The sequence below is a fragment of the Vulpes lagopus genome, chromosome 3 (genome assembly GCF_018345385.1).
Source record: "Vulpes lagopus strain Blue_001 chromosome 3, ASM1834538v1, whole genome shotgun sequence".
Lineage (NCBI taxonomy): Eukaryota > Metazoa > Chordata > Mammalia > Carnivora > Canidae > Vulpes > Vulpes lagopus.
In genome coordinates, this window is record NC_054826.1 from 110099904 (window position 1) to 110122915 (window position 23012).

Consider the following 23012-nt stretch of genomic DNA (forward strand, 5'->3'; position numbering starts at 1 on the left):
CCACACTCCCCGCAAGGGCTGCATCTCTGAGGGCTGCCCTGGGGTCTGAGCAGCTTGACTCCACTTCCAGGGGCTGAGCGTGCCTGTAATGAGTGAAGGTGTGTGTGCATGGGCTGACTCGGACTCTCCAGCTTCTCTCCTCGAGTGCCATCAGGCAGCCCCATGGGTGTTCCCACACGTTGACAGCATGTCTCCTATTTTTGTCCAGACGCCAGTTCTAGACTTTCAGAGCCACTTCGCAGCACCTTTCCTGACATGCATTCAGACTCAGCAAGCAAAGACCTGCCCGGACGCATTCTGTTGGACATAGACAATGATACAGAAAGCACCGCCCTGTGAAGAAAGCCGCCTCACCCCCGCCCCGACCCCCTCCACCCTGGTGAGCGGAACCGGGGCAGGTGCACACTTCTCTCCGCAGACCAAACAGTGAAGAGCTTTCAGTGAAGGGAAAAGAAGGCCCATGGGCATGCAGGCCTTCGCCTCCCCACAGCCCGAGGAGAAGGTGGAGGCTGACACTTTAAGCTGAATGACCTGTGTCTTGAAGAAGTTGGCTTTCTTTACGTGGGAAAGAAATCATGCCAAAAAAAAAAAAAAAAAAAAAAATTAGAAAAAGAAAAAAGTACCTAGAATGGAAAGAGTATTATTGCTGAGACGTGTAGGAAGCTTTGCCACTGCCATCAAGGTGGGTGACACAAAAGGCAATCTGGAATGAAGAAGCAGCAGCGCGTGAACTGTCTATTTAATAAAATACATTCATTATGCAAATCTCCTACTTCCTGCTACTTGGACTCTCATTCTTATAGATTAGGAGGGAGGTTCCTCTCTTTCACAATTGCTGCAGAATCGTTTTGTATGAAGTATGGTCGTGCCTCCCCGACCCCCTCAAAACCATGAGCATCGATGGTGACTGCTGGATCCGTCACCTCAGCAAACTGGATGTGACTTGTGCCTTGTTGGATTGCCAGAATGTAGAAAGAAATGTACTGTTCTTTTTTTTTTTAAACAATGTAATTGCTACTTGATAAGGACCGAACATTATTTTAGTTTCATGTTTAATTTGAATTAAATATATTCTGTGGTTTATATGAAAACTTTATAATTCTCAGAAGCAAAACTGTAGCTTGTGTGTATGTGTGTGCATGCATGTTGTCAGTTAACCAAGTGGAATTTGGGTGAGACATCTGGGGATCTGATTGTGACTCTAGAAGTCTGAGGGCATGGAGAGCAAGGTCACAATGGTGACACCAGCCACCAGGTTCCCCAGAAACCTCCCGGACTGTCCCCAGTGAATGTGATGTAGTCGGGCTCTTCCTTTGCACCTACCAGTCCTGACACCCTTTCTTGTCCACCTAGAGACACCGAGAACAGTCAACCCCACAGGGGTACAGAGACTGGGAGGCTCCTGCCTTCCCAGGTTTGAAATACTCGGGAAGAGCGGATGGGGAGATGGCACAGGGTGAGTCCCCACAATCTGGATGGCTGTTGTGAGGACAGCCCCTTACGGTGGCCCAGATTTGGTTGGTTTTCCATTGGGAACAGAGAGAGGGACACAACGCTGCCAGTGTTGGCTGCCCTGAGCCATTCCATTGGTAGAGTTTTTTGCCAGACACATCAGTGACCTGTCCCTTGCTTAGAAGACATCGGCCCCTTGTGCTCACTTCAGCAGCACATACATTAAAATTGGAACAATACAGAAGACACTGGCACTCCTTTGCTGTGAATGAACAAGTTTAACTTGAAAAGGGCAATCACTTTTTCTCCTTGTAGCCCAAAGATCCCTGTGCCCCCAAAGTGCTTCCTGCACGTCCTAGTTACATTGAAAAATAGATACCCATAAGCCCATTTCCCCCTGTACCTTAAGTTTATATTTGCTTAACGCTCACTCTCTCCTTCCACAGACCCCCTCCCCCTGCGCCGTAGAACAAGCCCCCTGCAGAAAGCAAGGGTCTCCGTGTCAATCACCCGTCAGCACTGGGCCCCTCCTCCAGGGAGCCCGATGCCCGCAGTGAGGCATCTCCCCGGCACCTTGGAACTGCTTCCTCCGCAGAGACACTGCTTGCCGAGGAGATGGGGTGGGCGCCAGGGGACCAGGAAGGGCCGGGCTGGATGCTCTCCACGGAGTGGCACACATGTTGTTGTTTTCTTGCTGCCTCCGACATTCAACACAGACCCTCTTTATTTTAAGAATGTTTGTGTTCACTTTCCTTCCTGTGTAAACATCTCCCAACCCCAACAGCTCCAATCCAAAGAAAAATGATAACCATTTGATTGTGTGAGTGTCACAGGTCAACAAACCAAGACTACGACCCATCTTGAGCGAGCGAGGCCTGGAGTGGGGCGTGGGGGCTCAGCGTGCTTTCGGAGCTGCCGCCACACTCCACGATGGAAGCATCTCCAGGGTCCCACAGAGACGTGATGATGCCCTGCTGGGACAGTCACCACCTTGCTGTCCCCTCCTGGCACTAACACCATCAGAGAGAAGGCGAGATCTTATCATCTAAACTGACAGTAGCCATTCCTGCTCATCCAGGAACGTGCTGGTGTCTGGGAAGATGCTGCTGGTTATCTGCCCCTTCGGATGGTTTCCATTTCCTTCCCTCAGAATGCTTCCTCATAGAAAGTTCTAGCCCTCTGTGCTCAGGCCTTCTCTGCCAGTTCCCCTGCCCCCGATCCACCACAGCAGCACCACAGTCAAGGCCCTGTTCCTCGCACCACCCTCGCTTGGGTTTAGGACCCATCCAGCCCATTCTCAATCCAGCACTCGGAGGCCCCGGGGGTCATCATGGGCCCCTGACTGCCCAACCTCTCGGTCCTGCCCTGTGATTCCCCAGGAGCTCAGATGTGTTTGTACTGACTAAATCCCTGGGCTTTGGTGGCCCTGGCTCCCTGGGGACTACATGGATGGACCCTTGTCCCCCTCTTGAGACTCCAGCTCCCAGGACCCCCGAGTCCAGTGAGCCCCACAGATGTTCGTATTTGAAGGTCTGAAGACAGACCCTCCCCTGCTTCTCTACCTGAGATCCGTTCCCACGGGCGCCATGGCCACAGTGATCTGTGACCATATTCCAGAGCCTTCACCCTCTTCTCACAGACCCTGTTCTTCATCCATTCATCCCAGGGCCCCAAGTGACATCTGGGACTCAGTGTAGAGTCTTGCATCACATGGGGTAGCAGCTCACCAACGGATGTTTCTAAACCAGTGTCCTCCACTTTCTAATACAGTGGTGGAGCTAAGGACAAGGAAAGATCTAGCACAGCAACACCGCTGGTTCTGATGCAATCAAAGGCAGAAAGTGGGGTGGTTGTTGGGGCACCTCCCTCTGGAAGCCACTTCTCGGGAGGTCTCTGTAGCTCCCCTTCCCCCATCTACAATGCATCTGTGTTCTTGAGGCCATTCTGTACTTCCTGCCCTGATACCCTCACAATAAATTCCTTCTGTTTCTCTGTAGCTTTCTTGGGTTTGTTTCTATTACTTGCAACCCAATGGTCCCTATTTGTTGCATTCCCTAAAGGGGCTGTCCCCTTCTGCTAACTCAGGGACACAGCTGTACAGACCCCTGTGCCTCCACAGGCAAACTATCTTCTTCCCATCCTCCCAGCCAACTCCACCTTGACATTAACACATGTGCTGACGAGCCATACATGGTGTGTCAGTTCTCTGTTGCTCCATGACAAATGGCCACAAAGTTGGAAACCTAAAACAACACACACTAGCTCGAGTTTCTGTGAGTCAGGAGTCCAGGCATAGCTCAGCTGGGGTCTCTCAGGCTGCCGTCAAGGTGCTGGCCAGGGTCGAGGGAGGCCTCATCTGGAGGTTTGACTGACTGAGGAGGGATCCACACCTAAGCTCCCTCGAGTTGTTGTGGTTGTAGGACCGTAAGGCCTGAGGGCCTGGCTTTGGCTGGCCATCAACACCCTCAGCTTCCAGAGGCTGCCTGCCGTTCCTTGGCATGTGGGCTTCCCCAGTGTGGCCACTAGTTCATCAGGCTGGCAAAGACAGTCTCCAGGACAAGTCTACTGGTAACACAGTCTTACATGATGTGATATAACCACAGACTGATGACCCATCACCTCTGCCATGTTCTACTGGTTAGAAGACGGTTGGTCTGTCCACCATTGTGGGGAGGCAATTACACAGGGGCCTGAACCCCAGGAGGTGGGGGTCATGGAGGGTCACCTTAGGGTCTAAACAACACATCATAAAGCTTACTTATCACAAATGACACATGTGGGGCAATATTTGAACAAAATATTCTTTTGAAAGAAACAAAAAAAAAATGTCAGCAGGGTTCTGTTTGTACAGAACCTCTCTACTTGGATCTGAACAGAGTATTTATGCACATCAATAAATTCTACCTGAATGACCAAAAACCCCACAAAATTTGCCTGTCATTTCATGGTAGAAACTCAACATTTGTGTTTTTACACAAGGACCCTTAGAATTGAAGTCGGGTCTTAGAAATAATTGCTATGTGTCCTCCAGGTGAATGTTGAGGGCTTACTCTTCATGCGCTGGCCCAGACCCTGGGGAACCAACCTAGCCGCACAAGCATGGCCTTGGCTCTCAGGGCGGAACCCGGGACACAGAGCCAGGATGCAGCGAGGGAGGAGCTGTGGGGGCACCAGAGGCGGGCCTGAGTGACGGGGAGGTGGAGATCAGCAGCTTGTGCAGAGGCAGTGAGATGAGAGCCTGCAGGAACCAGACCCAGAGGGGCCCGCAGCAGAAGGCAAGGAGTGAGGCTGGGAGGTGAGGGGGAGCTAAAGCCTGAAGGGCCTCCTCTGGGGCAGCGGGGAGACAGTGAGGAAGCAGGAGGGTGACAGTCCCCATGGATTGTAACTTAGATCTGTGCACCTAAGGGATGCCTGGGTTGCTCAGCAGTTGAGTGTCTGCCTTTGGCTCAGATCATGATCTAGGGTCCCGGGATCGAATCCTACATCGGGCTCTCTGCATGGAGCCTGCTTCTTCCTCTGCCTGTGTCTCTGCCTCTCTGTGTGTGTCTCTCTTGAATAAATAAATAAAATCTATTTTTTTAAAAAATCTGTCCGGCTGTGACAGCAGGAAATGAACTAGATTGGGGCAGAACTAGCAGCAGGAGACACCAAGAGAAGAGCTGATGCTGGCCGGGATTAAGGGGGAAGTGGCAGGAGGAAGGGGGTCCAGTGGACAGATGAACACATCCTTAGGGAGGCAGGAGCAGCCTGATAGGCTGACTGACTGGGGGCCTCTCCCAAAGGCAAGCGTCGATCCTAAGGGCAGCCCTATAGACCACTCACTGTCTGTGGTCAAGGGGGGCAAGCACTGAGGTTGCCCCGGTGACTGGATAAGCCATTTGGTAAACTGCATGAGCTCCAACCCCAGGGAACTGAATCCATGAAGGATTTTTTTTTTTTTTAATCCATGCAGGATTAGTGGGTATTCCTTCATCCTGGCTCCTGGGCAGGGGTTGGGCAGCCAGGCCAGGGCAGGGGTGTGGCTGGGGGACATGAGGCAAGGAGCCACATGATGTTTGCGAGGTCGTGCATTCTTTCATTCACCAGGCACTGTGCTAGGTGTCAGTGTGAGGGACACATTCTGCCCTTGTGGAATTGTCAGTCCAGTTGGAGAGATGGTTAATTATCAGTAATAAAGTGTGATACCAGGGGATCCCTGGGTGGCTCAGCGGTTTAGCGCCTGCCTTTGGCCCAGGGTGTGATCCTGGAGTCCCGGGATCAGGTCCCACGTCAGGCTCCCGGCATGGAGCCTGCTTCTCCCTCTGCCTGTGTCTCTGCCTCTCTCTATGTCTATCATGAATAAATAAATAAAATCTTTAAAAAATAAAATAAAATAAAGATAAAGTGTGATACCTGTTGTGAAGGCAAAGTGTCCTAATGGGCCTGAGTGGGATGATCCCAGAAGGCTTCCTGGAGGAGGTGGTGTTTAAACAGAGACCAGAATAGGGCAGCCCTGGTGGCGCAGCGGTTTGGCGCCACCTGCAGCGTAGGGTGTGATCCTGGAGACCCGGGATCGAGTCCTGCATCGGGCTCCCTGCATGGAGCCTGCTTCTCCCTCTGCCTGTGTCTCTGCCTCTCTCTCTCTGTGTCTATGAATAGATGAATAAAATCTTAAAAAAAAAAAAAAAACAGAGACCAGAATAGGAGTTGGCCCAAAGAGGAAGGAGGGATCCAGATGCCTGGGTGGCTCAGTGGTTGAGCATCTGCCTTTGGCTCAGGTCGTGATCCCAGAGTCCTGGGATTGAGTCCTGTGTCAGGATCCCTGCGCAGAGCCTGCTTCTCCCTCTGCTTATGTCTCTGCCTCTCTCTCTGTGTGTGTCTCTCATGAATAAATAAATAAAACCTTAAAAAAAAAAAAAGAGGAAGAAGGGATCTTTAGGCAGAGGGAAGGCAGATACACTTGTAACCATACTTCTGGGGCACCCGGCTGGGCCCGGAGGCGGAAAAGCATGAAAGCCTTAACCTACAAGAGGTTAAGTGATCGGAGTCCAAGCCAGAGGCCCAGCCATCAGGGGCAAGTCCCATCAGGGAATGTAGACTTCATCCCGGGAGCTTGGGGAAGTAGCTGAAGGATTCTAAGCAGAAGAGTGACCCGGTCAGGTTAGCTCTCTCTGCCTGTGGCTGGACGATGAGCAGGACTGGAGGCAGGAAGGCCAGTCGGGAGGCTGCAGCGGGCCCTGGGGAAGAGACAGTGTGGCCTGCACGTCCTGGAGACATGCACTTCTGAACCCCCAGCGGCGGCAGAGGTCCCCAGGGCTCAGGGCCCGGCCAAGGGCGGCACGGGGGAGGAGCCCAGACCCAGCAGAGCCTGCCACCTCCCCTCCCGGCCCTCGGCCCTTGGAGCAGGACGCTGAGCCGGGGGCCAGTTACTGAGGCTCTGGGGAGTAGCCAAGTTAGCAAAGGGCTCCCCAGAGAGGCTGGGGTGCACCCTCACCCAGCCCACGGCTGTCCCTGGCTTCCATGTGGCAGAGCCGGGCCTCCGAGCAGGCTGGGCCCAGCTACTGAGGACATCGGTCGGAACTCCAAAGACGCGCTGAGTGACTGACCTAAGTGAAGCCAATGGCTGGGCAGCTCCAGGGCTTCCTGTCCACGTTCCTTTGAAGTGTGGAAATTGGGGTCCGGGGGAGATGCTGGGTTCCATCTCTGCCACACCAGTCAGTGGTTCACCCGGGACCGGAATCCCTGCTCGCGGTGTGGCCCTGCAGGTGCTGGCTGGGCAGGTGCAGGCCCTGGCTCGTAGCCGGGCATGTGGCGAATGCAGCTGAGCCCAGAGCAAATCAGGGTGCTGCTACAGTGTGGAGAGTGGCTGCTCTGCAGGTCAAACCCCCACCGCCCCGTGCCCATCCCTGGCCACTTGAGAGGACGCGGCATTGTGTGGATTAAGCAGAAACGGTCTATGCCAGCACTTGGGAAATACACATAGTTCCTCGATTTTCTTTCTTTCATTCTTTTTTTTTTTTTTTTAAAGATTTTATCTATTTACTCATGAGAGACACAGAGGGAGAGACAGAGACCCAAGCAGAGGGAGAAGCAGGCTCCTGCGGGGACCCTGATGCGGGATTCGATCCCAGGACCCCGGGATCACGCCCTGAGCCAAAGGCAGGCGCTCAACCACTGAGCCACCCAGGCGTCCCTATAGATTTTCCTAAAGCACGAGATTCTAGGGAGCCACCGCTAGTCTACTTCCCAGAGATAATACGAGGTGCAGGGGAAGGCGAGTGACGGGCTGCAGGTCCCTCCTCCCACCTTGTAGGGGAGCCCGGGGAAAGTCCAAAGGCCAGCGCTCATCTCCAGAGATGTGGCTGTCCCCGCCCCGAGGTCTTGTGCATCTCCCTGCTTGTTTATCCCTCTGAATTCCACTCTCCACTCTTCGCGCTGCAGGATAGACAAGAAGAGTAAATAGCCTTTTGAGAAAAGACAGCTTTGATGCTTCTTTTTTCCCTTGCCCTCTACCCTCCATTCCCTTTTAAGAAGAAAAGAGCTAAAATGTCATGTGGAAAATGGCCCATGAACTCCTCTGAAGCCTCACGGTAAACAAACAAAGCTTTATTATTGATTTTCTTTCATTACAAAAACAGGGCATGGACAAAAAAACTAGACCCCTGGGTTCCCCCCACCGCCCCACATTAAGCAAAGTAGCCCCAGAGAAAGATGCTGCAGCTAATGCAGATAATGAGGTTGATGTCCAGAAGGGTTTTCACGAGGGGGTTTTCTTCCAAGGAAACTATGACGGGTTCTGCTTTGCTTGGTGGCTCCTTGCCAGAGCTATCCATCCCACAGAGCCACAAGATGGCTCGCACCACTTTGGACCGCTTGGGGGTTGTGTCACCTAAAAGAACCCAAAATGAAGGTCATGAGGATGGGCCATGTCTCCCAGAGAGGGGCGCAGAGGGGCCAACCAGGTGTGTTCCGGGCACAGTGAGAAGTACTTTCCAGAAGTACTGTTTCTGGAAAGTATTCATGAATACCTTAATCGGGAAGACTAATTCTGGAAGAGTGGTACTTTCAGACTTTTCATCATTTTCAGATGAAGCAGCAGAGCCTCACTTGACTAACTTGAGTGAAGCCATGTAGCTGGTAAGCAGTGCAGAGGTGGGTTTAGGAGCAGAGCTCTCCGCTTCCCTCCTCTCAATCACAGGAGGCCCAAGGGAGAAGGGCACTCTATTTTTTTTTCAGATACATATTTTTTATTATTATTTATTCATTTGAGAGAGAGAAAGAGAGAGAGTACAAGTGGAAGCAGGAGCAGGGGGGGAGGGTCAGAGGGAGAGGGAGAAGCAGGCTCCCCACTGAGCAGGAGCCCCATGCAGAGCTTGATCAGGACCCCAGGATTATGACCTGAGCCGAAGGCAGACTCTCAACCAACTGAGCCACCCTGGCACCCTGGAGAAGGGCACTCTTTTCTTTTTTAAAGACACTTAACGACTGAGCCACCCAGGTGCCCTGAGAAGGGCACTCTTGTGGGAAACTATTTCCCCATTCAGAACTGGGGCTGCAGGCTCCATTGCCTTTGGAGCTAGGCAGATGGTCAGGGGGAGCCACTTTGCGTATTATCTTGTCAAAATATGGACCAGGAAAGATTCTCTCATTTTTCTTAAAACACATGGCCTTCTGGATCAATCCTTGAATTTCCCATGTTAGGCTGACATCGATACTTATCCACAGCACATTTGTATTCACATGTATATTTATATATGTAAAAAGCCACGTGTGATGATAAATGACAGCCCACAGCCAGAGGGTCATGGGGCAAGAGGGGTGAGTGGGGACCTTGGCTAATGGAAGGACACAGCCCAGGTCTGAAGTGCCTGCTTTCAAAGGTCCAGACAATGTTAGTCATGCAGACCTGGGAAAGATGGAAATCTGGAATTTTATGTGAAATCTCTAGAGTTTTCGGGATCCCTGGGTGGCACAGCGGTTTAGCGCCTGTCTTTGGCCCAGGGCGCGATCCTGGAGGTCCGGGATCGAATCCCACGTCGGGCTCCCGGTGCATGAAGCCTGCTTCTCCCTCTGCCTGTGTCTCTGCCTCTCTCTCTCTCTCTCTGCGACTATCATAAATAAATAAAAATTTAAAAAAAAAAAGAAATCTCTAGAGTTTTCAATGTCAACTCACCTTTTATTAAAATGGTAGGTGGGCTAAACCACAGTGTGTCTGCAAGCTGCCAGTTTGAACCAGGTAATTTAGAGAATGCCAGTAGTATTCCCCCAAAATTGTGGGATTTTGTGGGGATTAAGTGCTGTGTTTTAGCAAGCTCTTAACATGTGTTTGCTGTTATTCCTCCCCGCTGAGCATCCATGGACAACTTACTGAAGAGCCCACTTCCACTGTCTGGCCCAGACATTCGGGGTCAGGGGATGCTAGCATTCTGAGTCTGCCCATTTTCTGCCTTGTGATTTGGTAGAAAAATCTCCCCTTAAACACCTAATGCTTCCTGGGCTTCTACCACAACCAAGGAGAGGTAACTCACAGCTATGGCATTGGGATATGTTTTCTTGAACTATCTCCAGCTGGATGTTGGTGACGCTGGCTTCTGGTGTCCCATTCTGAGAGATGGTAAGAGGCAGCGGAGTTGCTGAGGGCACCTGTTCCTTCTGGACAATGGGGTCATGACGAGTAAACCAGGTCAGGCGGCTTACCTAAGGAGCAGACATGAATCAGATTAGGGTCCCCTGCTCGACTCTGTGTTCAGCCTCACGTGTGAGAATGCCCCCAGCCCAGCCCTGTCGCTGAATGTCCGAACAAGTTTCAACTCCCTGCACTCTTCAGAATCAATGCACATCCCCCCACCCCCCACCATTCCCCTGGCTTTCTTTGGCAGCCCTACTTCTGTTGGGACCTTCCCTCATTTGGACCCCCAGAGCTTAACCCTAGCCTGGGACTTTTGGGGGACCCCCTCCATCAGCCATTCAGCACATGCATTTCTCTGGCCACAGAGAATGAACTGGTTCATGTGTAAGCATGTGTCAAGCTGTTTCCATCGATGGGAATCAGGAACTCTGCCGGAAATACTGGGACAAACGTGTTTCTGCTTTTGCTAGAGGAGTATGAGAAAAGATAACATCCCTGGAAACTGCCAGCGCCACGAGCGTGGTGCCTGAAAATTGAGGCAGAAATGAAGGATGGATTCGGACGGTCTTCTGTCCTGATTCAAGCTGTCCCTATAGCCCAACCCTGGGTGTCCTAGCTTTCTGAACAATCAAGCCCTCTTTGTTGAGGCCAGTTTGGGTCAGTTTTGTGTCGCTTGTGGCAAAGGGTCTCAGCGGTTATATAGTATCAAACACAAATGTACCATCTCTTTGGAGGGTGGCTCCGTGAACCAGCTCACTGTGGAAACAGTGATCAGTGTCACTGCAGACAGAATCATGGAGAAGTAGAGGTAGTGGATATCCTTCACCACGGAGGGGCGGTCATCCGGCTGGTCACACCGAGGCTGCACATAAACGAAGTCCAGGACCATCCGAATCAAGCCAAGGAGAAGGCCCAAGATGAGACCTGAGAAGGCACCCTGCAAACCAGAGCAAGGCCATCTTAGAGGCTTCCAGGGTTATGGGACAGCCGGCCTGCACCTCTGGAGATCTCAACAAGCCTCGACGAGGCTTCTCAAGAGCTTGCCTTCCTAGGGATACAGGCATCAGTAACTTGAAAAGGATTGGAGCTACTTACCTTTCTTTCTTTCACACATAACTAATCATTTATGCATAATTTACTCATTCCTTGTTAATTTAGCTTCCCTGTTTCATGACACCATACATTGAAACAGAACGCTCATGGTTGCTTTCGAAAGGCCAGGTAGCCCCCTTCCCACCCCTCCATCCACAAAACTCCTCCGTAAAGCCACCCATGTCATATGCCAACCTGGGGGGCGGCTCTCATCCAGAGCTACCTTTTCATTGGTCCGCTTCCAAAAACATCCCATGATGAAGACCACAGCCACTGGTGGCTGCAGATAGGAGCTGATGGACTGGATATAAATGAAGAGCTGGCCCCCCTGGCTGGCCTGGACCACGGGGATCCAGGCGATGGAGACCAGCACCAGCAGCAACACGAAGGCCCTGGTGCCAGGTGGAGAGAGACCCCTCATTAGTATGTCTCCCCCAGACACTTACTGCTCTCTCTATTTCTCAATATCTTTATTGCGGTAGAGTATACATATCACGACTCGCCCATTTTCAGTGTACATCTCTGGGCAACGCAATCAAGTTTCAGAACATCCATTACTCCAAACAAGTTCCTTCGTGCCCATTTACAATGTATTCCTTATCTGCTTCTGTTTCTACAAGTTTGCCTTTTCTAGAAATTTCATATAAATAGGATTAAACAATATATGGCCTGTTGCCGAGGTTTATCCATGCATCATGCATTATCACAGTATGTCATTCATTCTTATTGTCAAAAAATATTCCATGTAATGGATTTACCATTACACACCACTGTTTATCCTACAGTGGTCAGCAGACACTTGAGTTGTTTCTATTTTTCCACTCTTGTAAACAAAAGGTTCTGTGAACATTTGTGTTCGACTCTTTATGTAAACGTATGTTTTCATTTCTGAGAATGCAACTGCTCGGTCATATGAAAAGTTTTATGTTTAAATTTTTTTTTTTAACTACCAAACTGTTTTTGAACAGTTGAACCATTTACATTCTCACCCATAGTGTTAGGAAAACTCCAATTTCTCTATCTCTTTGTCTTTTTGATTATAGCCATTCTAGTGGGCACCTCATGGTTTCTCCGTCTTCTAGGGATATGATCTCATTTCGTAGATCATTCTAGGTCACAAATCCTTTGTCAGCTACATGGCTTGCAAATAGCTTCTCCATATTTGTGGCTTGTCTTCTCATTTCCTTAATGATGTCTTTTGAAGTGAAAAGGTTTTAACTTTTGATGAAGTCTAATGTATTTTTTTTTCTTTTATGGCTTATGTTTGTGGTGTCAGACTTAAGAATTCTTTCCCTAACCCAAGCCTGAGACAGCCCTCAGGCCCCCAAGGTGCTTATTAGACAGTTATCCTGTCTCCTGGCTCTCTTATGTATTTTACATAAGATTTGCCTACCATCCCTTTCAGTCCCTACTGGTCTGCCGCCATTAGACTTCGGACCTTGCAGACTTTGGAAGAGAAACTCCCCCCACCCAGTATCCAAAATCCCTTCCTCCCTTTGACCTGGCTAATTCCTATTCATGCCTCAGGTCCCACCCAGTCCAGGCTGGGAACTCCTCTAAATCCCCACATCTCCTTGCTCCTCCTTATAGCGCTCATTGGGGTTATAATTTCTTTTTAAATTCTCCTTTCTTATTAATTATCTTCTCTTTAGTTTTGTGAAGGCAGAAACTGAATCTTTGCTTTTCCCTGCTCTGCACCCAGCCACCTGGCACAAAGTAGATGTTCAGTGAACATCTCTTGAAAGTGTGATTTACTGGCAAAGTAAAGAGATGACCCTCATCTTTGCCATCAGAGGAGGCTGAGCCTCCAGGATGGTAGGGCTTTGCCTGTGGGTGGGCCCAGCTTTCTCCTCCCTGGGTATCTAAACTTTTCACCCTCCTTCCTCAATCCCACTCAGTGCTCTCTTACCTGCCTACAATCATGAGCTCCTTTTCTGATGCTCGAGGCCGGATGTAATTCCAGAGGTCCATGGTGAAGATGGTGCTGGCACTGTTAAAGATGGAGGTGAGGGAGGACATGAGCGCCGCCACCATCACAGCCATCATGAGCCCGCGGAGCCCTGGAGGCAAAAGGAAGGTCTATGGGCCTCAGGCTTTTCCTGCTAACTGCTGCTGCCTCAATCATGACCCCCATATCCCAGGCCCATGGCGCCAATTGATCCAGCAGGTGCCACCGGAAGGAAGCAGAACTCAGAGGTGAGCCATGAGTAGGGCCTGGGGTTGGGGGGCGGGGGGCATCGGGCAGAGCGCCCTGGATAGCCAGGGCCTGGGTTTTATTTGAGGGCTCTGGCTCTGGGGCTCAGTCCCTCAGCCCAGAGCGCATTCCCTCCTGCTGTCCTCCCAACTCATCCGTCCCTCGGATCAGGCCCCAGCCAAGGTCTTCCTCCTTTCTGGGTGCTCCAGGGGCCTCCACGTAGGGGGCATTACCTGTGGGCAGGAGCTCCAGCACAAGTTTGGGATATGCGATGTCAGAGCAGCCGGAGGGGTTGCTACAGACCTTCAGGCAGGTTTCTGGATCCGCACAAGCCACTTGATCTGTGGAAGAAACAAGGCTCAGAGTGAGAAGACACAGACCCTCTAAGCCCAAGCCCAGCCAAGACACGGCCGGACACGGGCCAGAGCCAGGAGACAGGATGACTGTATATACGGTGTATAGCTCTATGAAATAAAAAAGGAACCTAGAAGTTATAAACCATGACCTTCTTACTTAACCTGCCCTATCTGTAAAATTGGGACAATAACATAACTCTACTTCATACGATTATAATGGCTGAGATGCCATAGTAAGCTGATGTGTAGGAAGTGATGAATACACTGAGGCTGCTATTACTATAACCCAAATAATGCTGAGCTACCTCAGGACTCCTGGGTGGCTCAGCGATTGAGCATCTGCCTTTGGCTCAGGGCGTGATCCTGGGGTCCTGGGATTAAGTCCTGCATCTGGGTCCCTGCAGGGAGCCTGCTTCTCCCTCTGTCTATGTCTCTGCCTCTCTTTCTGTGTCTCTCATGAATAAATAAATAAGATCTCAAAAAAAAAAAAAAAAAAAAAAGCTGAGATACCTAGTAGCCATTCTACACAGTATCCTGCAACAGGCTGCATCCCCAGACTCCTCCAAAATGGGACACAAGCAATTCACATCTTGCCTGCAGTTCCTTGGAGGTGCACAGAACACCATCACCCGACACAGGGCAAATACTTTCTAAATCCCTCTTCTCCCCATCTCCTCAATAGCTGTTCTCATTTTAGGCTCCTAACAACCCAACTGTGCTGCGTGAATTTCTCTCTCTTCCTCTTCCTGCATTTCTGTGTCTCCTGCACTCCTAAACAGCATTCTGATTTTCTAGTGTAAATCCACTTAGCCTTCCTGGCATCCGTAGTTATTCATCTCTTCCTAGTATGACGATGAACACATCCCAAGCATACAAGCTTAGGCCTCCTGCTTGGAGGACAGAGAGTATGGCACAGAGTAGGTGCTCAACAAATTCCTATGGGGCAGAGGCTAGCTATTACAGTGCTCCTGTGTGAGGAACGAGGACATTACAACAGTTTCACAGATGAAGAATCGGGGCGAGGGACCTGATTACAAACCCCTAACAAGGTCATGTTAGGGGCAGAGTTGAAACTCAAGTCTCCTGACTCCCAATTCATTTTTTCAGAGAAGATAGACCAAGATAGTGTATGCTTTTCTATCTTTAGTGAGTCTGGCCGTAACCCATCCAAGGCTTAATCCTGACCACTGGGACCTTCAGAACTCTGTATCACCTCAGTGGTTTGGCACCTGTGTCTGCATAATACCTTTCTTGTCACCTTCTGACTTTCTCAGCTTCTGGGATCTGAACTAACTGATGCTCCTCACCAACTCCCCAATGCCTACCCAACACCACTCATCCCAGCTGGGCCACTTATTACCTCTCAAGTGGATCAAAGTGTAACTCTCATGAACTCCTCCTGAGCCCCCTCTGCTCAATCCCAAGTCTTCAGTCCTAACTCCTCATTCTGAAGAGTGATAGGCTGTCAGCCCATCCAGAACCTTAGAATACAAGCGAACATGGAGCCATTCACCGCTTATGACAATTTCCTGCATGGTTCCAGTGCAAATCAACGTCATGATGACCATTTACCAGAGACCTCAAATGTAGATGTTTGACAGCATCTCCAGATGAGGTTGTATGCTAAGCCTCTATATTTTTACCTGCATTAAAACTGCTAATTTAATAAATGTAACCACTTAAAGGACATCACAATTTTAAAATGCAATATTGTTGTATCTTCATTTTCTTTTTAAGGTAACATAAGACCCAAGAAATGGAGATATCCCTGGGCCCTTTCATCCACTGGGAAGTCCAAGGGCAAACTGATCTTCATAAAATTTCTCCACACATTGTCATGTATTTTCAAGGCTGAGACTCTTCACCCACTAACAGCCACCCATGGGTGCTATGGCCACAATAATAATACAATCACTGTGGAATAGAAGTAGATGCCCCTAAAGCTCTGGTTCAAGCCTCAAACAAAATTAAGACTGTAGTCCAAAAGTGATACTTGATAAGAAGAAACAATATTGAGAAAAATACTTTTTTTGACAAGTCAAAGCTCTTGGCTTTTTTTTTTTTCTTTTTTGAAAAGTCTTTTAAAAAGATAAGAAAACAGTTTCATTCTCATGCCCAGAACATTGTAAGGAGCCGCTTAGGTCAGGCAAAGGTCTTGTTCACATCCATATCATACAGGCTTTGCCTCTTTTTGTCCAAAAGCACCCCTTCCCTCAAAATTTACTTTATTTTTTTAAAGATTTTATTTATTTATTCATGGGAGACAGAAGAGAGAGAGAGAGAGAGAGAGAGGCAGAGACACAGGCAGAGGAAGAAACAAGCTCCATGCAGGAAGCCTGATGCAGGACTAGATCCTGGGACTCCAGGATCACACCCTGGGCCAAAGGCAGGCACTAAACTACTGAGCCACCCACAGATCCCATGATTTATTTACTTTAGATAAAGAGAAAACTTGATCTCAGGACCCCAAGACCACTACCAAAGCTGAAACCAAGAATCATCACCCAACCTACTGAGCTACCCTGACACCCCCAAAAGCTCCTCTCTTCAAGGTTCACTGAGAAGGAGCAAGGCTCTCCCTGGGATACTTAATTAACTACACAATTTAACCTTTGGTTGTTAACCTTAGGTTGTTTAACCTTCTAGACCTGCACCTTTCAACCATGAAACATGACAGTTTACAAAGCATGTTTGTGGCAGTTGTCCTTGTCTGTTCAGCTTAAAGAATATATTCATTGGGGGTGCTTAATAAGAATATATTCATTAGTCAGTTAAGTATCTGACTCCTGATGTCAGCTCAGGTCTTGATCTCAAGGTTGTGAGTTCAAGAGCCTCATTGGGCTCCATGCTGGGCAAGGAGCTTATTTCAAAAAAAAAGAACACATTCATCTTAAGGATATTAGTTGGCTCAGCTAAGCTACAACAGAAACCAACAGTCTTATGAATCACCATTTGGTAACAGTCATCCACGTGTCTTGGGTCAATTAATCAACCATTTCATGTATGGTGTGGGTTCTCTTATCAGACCCTCTGATACTTGGCATAAAGGGGCCTCTGGCAAGCTCAGATCCAAACACCACTAAATCTCCTACTTCCAAATGCTAACATTCACTGAAGTATCACTATGACACATAAAGACTATACATATATACCTTCCACTGTATTCTTCATAACTCCATTGGTAAGGTGTGGTTATTACACCTATTTTAAAGATAAGTAAATTGAGGCCCAAAAAGGTGACGAGGCTTCCCCAAATCATACAGCTAATAAATATTATGAATAGGTCTCATATCCTTCGTGTATTCCAGAGCTCAAGTGGGAACAATTTGCTTTGTGAATGGATATACTTCTTGACTTGTGTTTTATTGTTTTTAAGGGTGGTTTTTCCTATCTCTTAATTTCCACTATGGTTCCTTTCAAAGTATGTGCCATTTCTCAGATGGATTAGTGGAAGAAGGTGTTGCCCAGTCTCATTATAGCTCAGGACTGGAGCATCCTTTTGAATGGTCTCTGGACCCAACTGAAGACTCAGTGGGGTAGCTGGCAGAGCAGAGATGGAGGGAGACATGGAAATAGGAAGGAAGAGTGGCTTGGCCTAGAGCCTGGCTTTTTAGGCAAGAGCTTCTCAATCTCCTGGGGAATTTATTAAAAACAGATTGCTGGGCAGCTCCAGTGGCACAGTGATTTAGTGCCACCTGCAGCCTGGGGTGTGATCCTGGAGACCCGGGATCGAGTCCCACATCAGGCTCCCTGCGTGGAGCCTGCTTCTCCCTCTGCCTGTGTCTCTGCCTCTCTCTGTGTGTGTCTCTATGAATAAATAAATAAAATCTTAAAAAAAAAAAAACACAACAGATTGCTGGGCCCCAACCTCAAGAGATTCTGATTCAGTAGGTCTTGGACGGACCCCAAAAGTTTGCATTTCTAACAAGTTCCAAGGTGACATCAGTGCTGCTGGACTGGGGACCACACTTTGAGAAGCACTTGTCCAGGCCTTCAAACACACCCACCTTACCCACCTTACCCTCTCCACCCTACCTCGCTCTCAAATTCCTTTCACTTATTGTTAGTTCCATATGCTAGAGTGTTCTAATTTATATCTTATCTTGCTTTTTCATGAGTACCAGACTCATTCATTACATTACGAAGTCCTTAGGGACATAGAACATGGCATTATGTTTCACTTAATCATGATTGCTGATTGGCTACCTGTTAAGAATTATGGTCAAGGTCTTGAGATTGATCTTTCAGACATTGATCCAAAGCTTAACGTGTAATTTGCTAAGAGAGACAATAGCATGATTAAGGGTTGGGGTTTGTTTTTTTTTTTTTTTTTTTTTTTTTTTTAATTTATTTATGATAGTCACAGAGAGAGAGAGAGAGGCAGAGACACAGGCAGAGGGAGAAGCAGGCTCCATGCACCAGGAGCCTGACGTGGGATTCGATCCCGGGTCTCCAGGATCGCGCCCTGGGTCAAAGGCAGGCGCCAAACCGCTGCGCCACCCAGGGATCCCAAGGGTTGGGGTTTGGAGGCAGATGCACCTGGGTTCTATCCCAGCTCACCCAGCACTAGCCAGGTTAACTTCTGGCAAGCCACTTAACCTAGGAAGGGTCTAGATTGCTCTTCCTTAACCCCCATATCCAATCCATTATTAATCTTGTTGAATGCACTCCAAGATATATTTTGAAACCATCCAGGGTACTTGGGTGGCTCAGTCGGTTAAGCATCAGACTCTTGATTTCAGCTTAGGTCCTGATCTCCGGGTCATGAGATCACATCAGGCTCTGTGCTGGGTATGGAGCTTACTTAAGAGGCTGTCTGTCTGTCTGCCTCCCTCCCTCCTTCTGTCCCTACTGCTCCTCCAAAAAAAAAAAAAAAACCCCACCCATATGAACCAACTGTTGCCTCTTCTCCTCACAGAGGCCACCCCTGGAAACCTTATCAGAAGACGCCCCACCGAGCATCCCTGTGACAGCTCCCTGTGCCTTTTACTCACAGCTCCCAACACAGTCAATGGATATATCATTTACTTATTTCCTTATCTTTGTGTGTCTCCTCCACCACTAGAATGTGAGCCCCACGATGGCAGGGATACATTTTGTCTTGTTCATTTATGAATCCCTAAGGTTTCCTAGAATAAAGCCTAGCAGATCACTGACTCTCAGAATGTTTGATGGACACATGGAAGAATAAATGAGTGGATGAGCTTCAATATCTTCATCTGTAAATGAAAAGAGCCCTAACAGTATCAACTTCATAAGGTTGTTTTGAGGAATAAATGAGATAATATATAAAATGAGAGTAAGCCCTTCTATGGTGCTTACCTTGTGCTGACTGCTTTAAGCCTTATGAAAGATTATCCCATTTTATGAGTGAGGGGACAGAGGCAAGTGACTTTCCAAGGTCATACAGCTAGGAAGTGGCAGAGCCAGGATTCTAGCAGCAACATCCAAATTAGAGTCCATATTCAGAACCACCACATGATGAATGTAGGTTGTTTAGAGCTGTGTTCTTTGTTCATATGTCAAGCCTTACCCAAAAGCTGTGTTTTTTCCATCAAGTCACCACAAATCCCAAATCCCAGTTCTTACTCTGATATGGGTTTTTCCAAGCCTTGTGTGCCTTCCCTGGAACCAGGACCAGTGACTCTGGGTTCTTCATGCCCTCTGGGCTGGAGGAGTGAGAAACCCAAGATCTTGCACCACGGACAGATCTCCCACTCTCCTTCTCCAATTCTTTGCTCCTAATGCTTATTGTCCTAAATTATTGTGACAAAAACTTCTGGACCATCCTCCTCTTTCTTTACCGATGTAAAACATTGTATAAGATAAAGCACAGGGGAGGGAGCACTGTACCTTTGAGTTAATAACAGCCTTGGTGGGTATGAAAGGAAAAGCTCACAGATGTGGAAAATGCAAAGCTTTCTTCCATACAGATCAGCAGTTCCTGACATCACAGTGACTCCCAATAACACCCTCCTCCCAATCCTGTTTATCCACACAGTGAAAACCTCATTGCCTTACCACACTAAAAAAAATTCTAAGACAATATTCTAGTGGCTTTGACATCCCTGATTTTTGTTAAGTACCCCCAAAGGGGTTCTGTTGGACCAAAATAACCAAACCACTGAGATGAAATACTAAAAGCACAAGAATAACTCTCACATTATGCTTTAGAAAACTGACATCTGGAACCACAAGATCTTAACCTATAATTTGTGGTTTCAAAAAAATACAGTTAAAAAAATACAGTTGAGGCAAGACCCCTGCTACTGGCTTGCAACATCTACTAGACATGCCTGCTGAACCCCTGTGGGGAAACAGTATACAGTCTGATGTCTGAATAGAGGTGCCTCAACATGCCCCTGCAGGGACCTCAGTCCCAATCCCTGATGACAATCATTCGTTTAGAACACTTCATGGGGTCTGAGATTCAAAGACCGATGACCTTTTATCCCCACTGTCTCCTCACCTGGGAAGAGGACACGACTGACCATTCCAGGAAACACCATAATGAAAAGGGGCAGCACTTTCAAGTAGGCAGCCATCAGAGAGCCTCCTTTGGCATGGGACATGTTCTTGGCAGCCAGAGACCGCTGAACGATCACCTAGAAAACAGTAGGGTGGTTGAAGTTGAAGTGATTCTCCCTAAAAGCAAACTAAGTGTGCAGAGCTGCTTTGAAGACATCGTGGACTTAGAACCTTGATTTGTTTGGCTTCTCTTTGAGGAAACATTGGTTTCCTATTCCCAATCTCTGTGGACCACTTGAGGAAGCTGAGAACCCCATTCCATTCCCTCCTCTTTGTCTTGGAGTTGGACCAATTAGGTTTCTCCATTTCTCTGGCTACCATGATCGGTTAAGTATGAATCCAAGGCAGGCCAATTACAACTTTCCTAGCAGAGGCCTTCATTAAAATTGCCATTTATGAAGGTAGCTTAGACTGCCGGCTGCATCTCTGCCATCATACTGCAGAAGATCCCTTAAAATTGAAGTCATCTCGGGGTGCCTAGGTGGCTCAGTCAAACATCTCCCTTCAGCTCAGGTCATGGTAGAGCCCAACATCAGGCTCCCTGCTCAGCGGGGAGCCTGCTTCCCCTTCTGCCCCCCCCACCCCGCCCACTCCTGCTCATGCTCTGTCTCAAATAAATAAAATCTTAAAAAAAAAAGTATCAAAAAAAAAAAAAAAAACTTATCTACTCAAAAGGAACAACTTTTTCCAGAGTTTTTTTCTGAATAGGAGACTGGTCCCCAAAATCCTCCTCCAGCCTTCAGATTGAATCTACATGAGCCCAGAACTTTCTCTCCTATTTCCTTAGGTTTTGGGTCTTGAAGCATCTGGAGAAGTTACAGAGGCCTTGGTGAGTTACCAGAGCCTTTACAAGCTGGTTCAGAGACCTATGGACAAAGGGAGTGAAACGCCACATCATTACCACTGCAACACTGTGACGAGAAGGACAAAGTTGGGATTCTTCTCTTTTTTTGTTTTTTTAACAGCAGACAGTAATGGGATAGTCTTCCTAGAGTGTCCTGCTCCTTTTTTTGAAACCCATACCTTATCCACAGGGCTACACTATCATCTTGGGCACAGCTGCCTAATCCAGGGCTAGGCACCTGACCCGTGCTAGACCCTTATGCAGGATTCTTGGACTGGGACTTAGGGACTTGTCAGCTTTCCTGTTGGTCTGCAGAGGAGGAAATGAAGTCCTAGATGAGAAAGATGGATGATGGAGAGGGAAATGAGAATATGTTCCAGCAGTTTCTGAAATCTTGTTTGACTTCCTGCTGTTTGTATTCCACAAGCTAATATATCCTCCACCCCCTTCCCTGAGGTAGTTTTTTTTCCAGATTTTATTTTCTTATTTGAGAGAGAAAGCATGAGCAGGGAGGAGGGAGAGAGAGAGGGGGAGAAGCAGGCTCCCCACTGAGCAGGAAGTCGGATGCAGGGCTCTACCCCAGGACCCTAAGCAGAAGGCAGATGCATAACCGACTGAGTCCTCCAGGTGTCCCTCCCTGAGGTGGTTTAAGTTTGACTTTTTTTTGTCACTTGTAACCAAGTGTATCCTGACAGGCACAAATTACATTTGTTTAGATGCCATAAATGAAAGACTCTAAAATGTAGGATTGGTTTATGTGAGGAAAGGGTAGGGGCCATGGAGGCTTAGAATTTCTCTCTTCCTCTCCCTTTGCCCCTCCCCACCCCATGCTCATTCTCTCTCTCTCTCTTTCCCCCTCTCTCTTAAATAAGTAAATAAATCTTTTTTTTTCTTAAAGTGTATAGAGGGGGCACCTGGGTGAATCAGTCAGTTAAGCATCTGCCTTCGGCTTGGGGTGTGATCCCTGGGTCCCGAGATTGAGTCCCACATCAGGCTCCCTACAGCGAGCCTGCTTCTCCCTTTGCCTGTGTCTCTGCCTCTCTCTGTGTGTCTCTCATTAATAAATTAAAATCTTTTTAAAAAAAAGAAAATGAATTATTTCATGTCGGATCAATTAATTATTGCTGGCCATGACACAGAATTAGTAAATGTTTAAGTGCCATTAGGATTGTCCACTGTTACTTATCTTTTTAGTCTGTGAATCAGGAATGTTGCGTTAAAGACATGAAGAGAAATCTCACAGAGGAAGACATGGACATGGCCAACATGCACATGAGAAAATGCTCTGCATCACTTGCCATCAGGGAAATACAAATCAAAACCACAATGAGATCCCACCTCACACCAGTGAGAATGGGGAAAATTAACAAGGCAGGAAACCACAAATGTTGGAGAGGATGTGGAGAAAGGGAAACCTCTTACACTGTTGGTGGGAATGTGAACTGGTGCAGCCACTCTGGAAAACTGTGTGGAGGTTCCTCAAAGAGTGAAAAATAGACCTGCCCTACGACCCAGCAATTGCACTGTTGGGGATTTACCCCAAAGATTCAGATGCAATGAAACGTCGGGACACCTGCACCCCGATGTTTCTAGCAGCAATGGCCACAATAGCCAAACTGTGGAAGGAGCCTCGGTATCCATCGAAAGATGAATGGATAAAGAAGATGTGGTTTATGTATACACTGGAATATTACTCAGCCATTAGAAACGACAAATACCCACCATTTGCTTCAACATGGATGGAACTGGAGGGTATTATGCTGAGTGAAATAAGTCAATCAGAGAAGGACAAACAGTGTATGTTCTCATTCATTTGGGGAATATAAATAATAGTGAAAGGGAATATAAAGGAAGGGAAAAGAAATGTTGGGAAATATCAGGAAGGGAGACAGAACATAAAGACTCCTAACTCGGGGAAACGAACTAGGGGTGGTGGAA

At 48.1% G+C, this 23012-nt stretch overlaps 2 protein-coding genes across 10 annotated transcripts in view; one reads left to right on the forward strand and one right to left on the reverse strand.

Annotated features, from left to right (window-relative positions):
- ARHGAP17 (Rho GTPase activating protein 17) overlaps positions 1–3448 on the forward strand; it is a 90408-nt gene extending 86960 nt beyond the window's left edge. For 3 of the 8 annotated variants that reach the window (XM_041747199.1, XM_041747203.1, XM_041747204.1), the window contains one exon: positions 209–3448. In XM_041747199.1, coding sequence (XP_041603133.1) covers positions 209–339 — 131 coding nt within the window. In that variant the 3' untranslated portion in view covers positions 340–3448. The remainder of the gene's footprint in view (positions 1–208) is intronic. The other 5 variants (XR_005986607.1, XM_041747202.1, XR_005986606.1 and 2 more) reach the window with 3 other exon arrangements.
- A 4574-nt stretch (positions 3449–8022) lies between these two features.
- The window catches only part of SLC5A11 (solute carrier family 5 member 11), a 46358-nt gene continuing 31368 nt past the window's right edge, over positions 8023–23012 (reverse strand). For both annotated transcript variants that reach the window (XM_041747017.1, XM_041747016.1), the window contains 7 exons: positions 20172–20307; positions 13580–13687; positions 13062–13212; positions 11376–11544; positions 10782–10997; positions 9960–10128; positions 8023–8320 (listed from right to left, as the gene is read on the reverse strand). In XM_041747017.1, coding sequence (XP_041602951.1) covers positions 8118–8320; positions 9960–10128; positions 10782–10997; positions 11376–11544; positions 13062–13212; positions 13580–13687; positions 20172–20307 — 1152 coding nt within the window. In that variant the 3' untranslated portion in view covers positions 8023–8117. The remainder of the gene's footprint in view (positions 8321–9959; positions 10129–10781; positions 10998–11375; positions 11545–13061; positions 13213–13579; positions 13688–20171; positions 20308–23012) is intronic.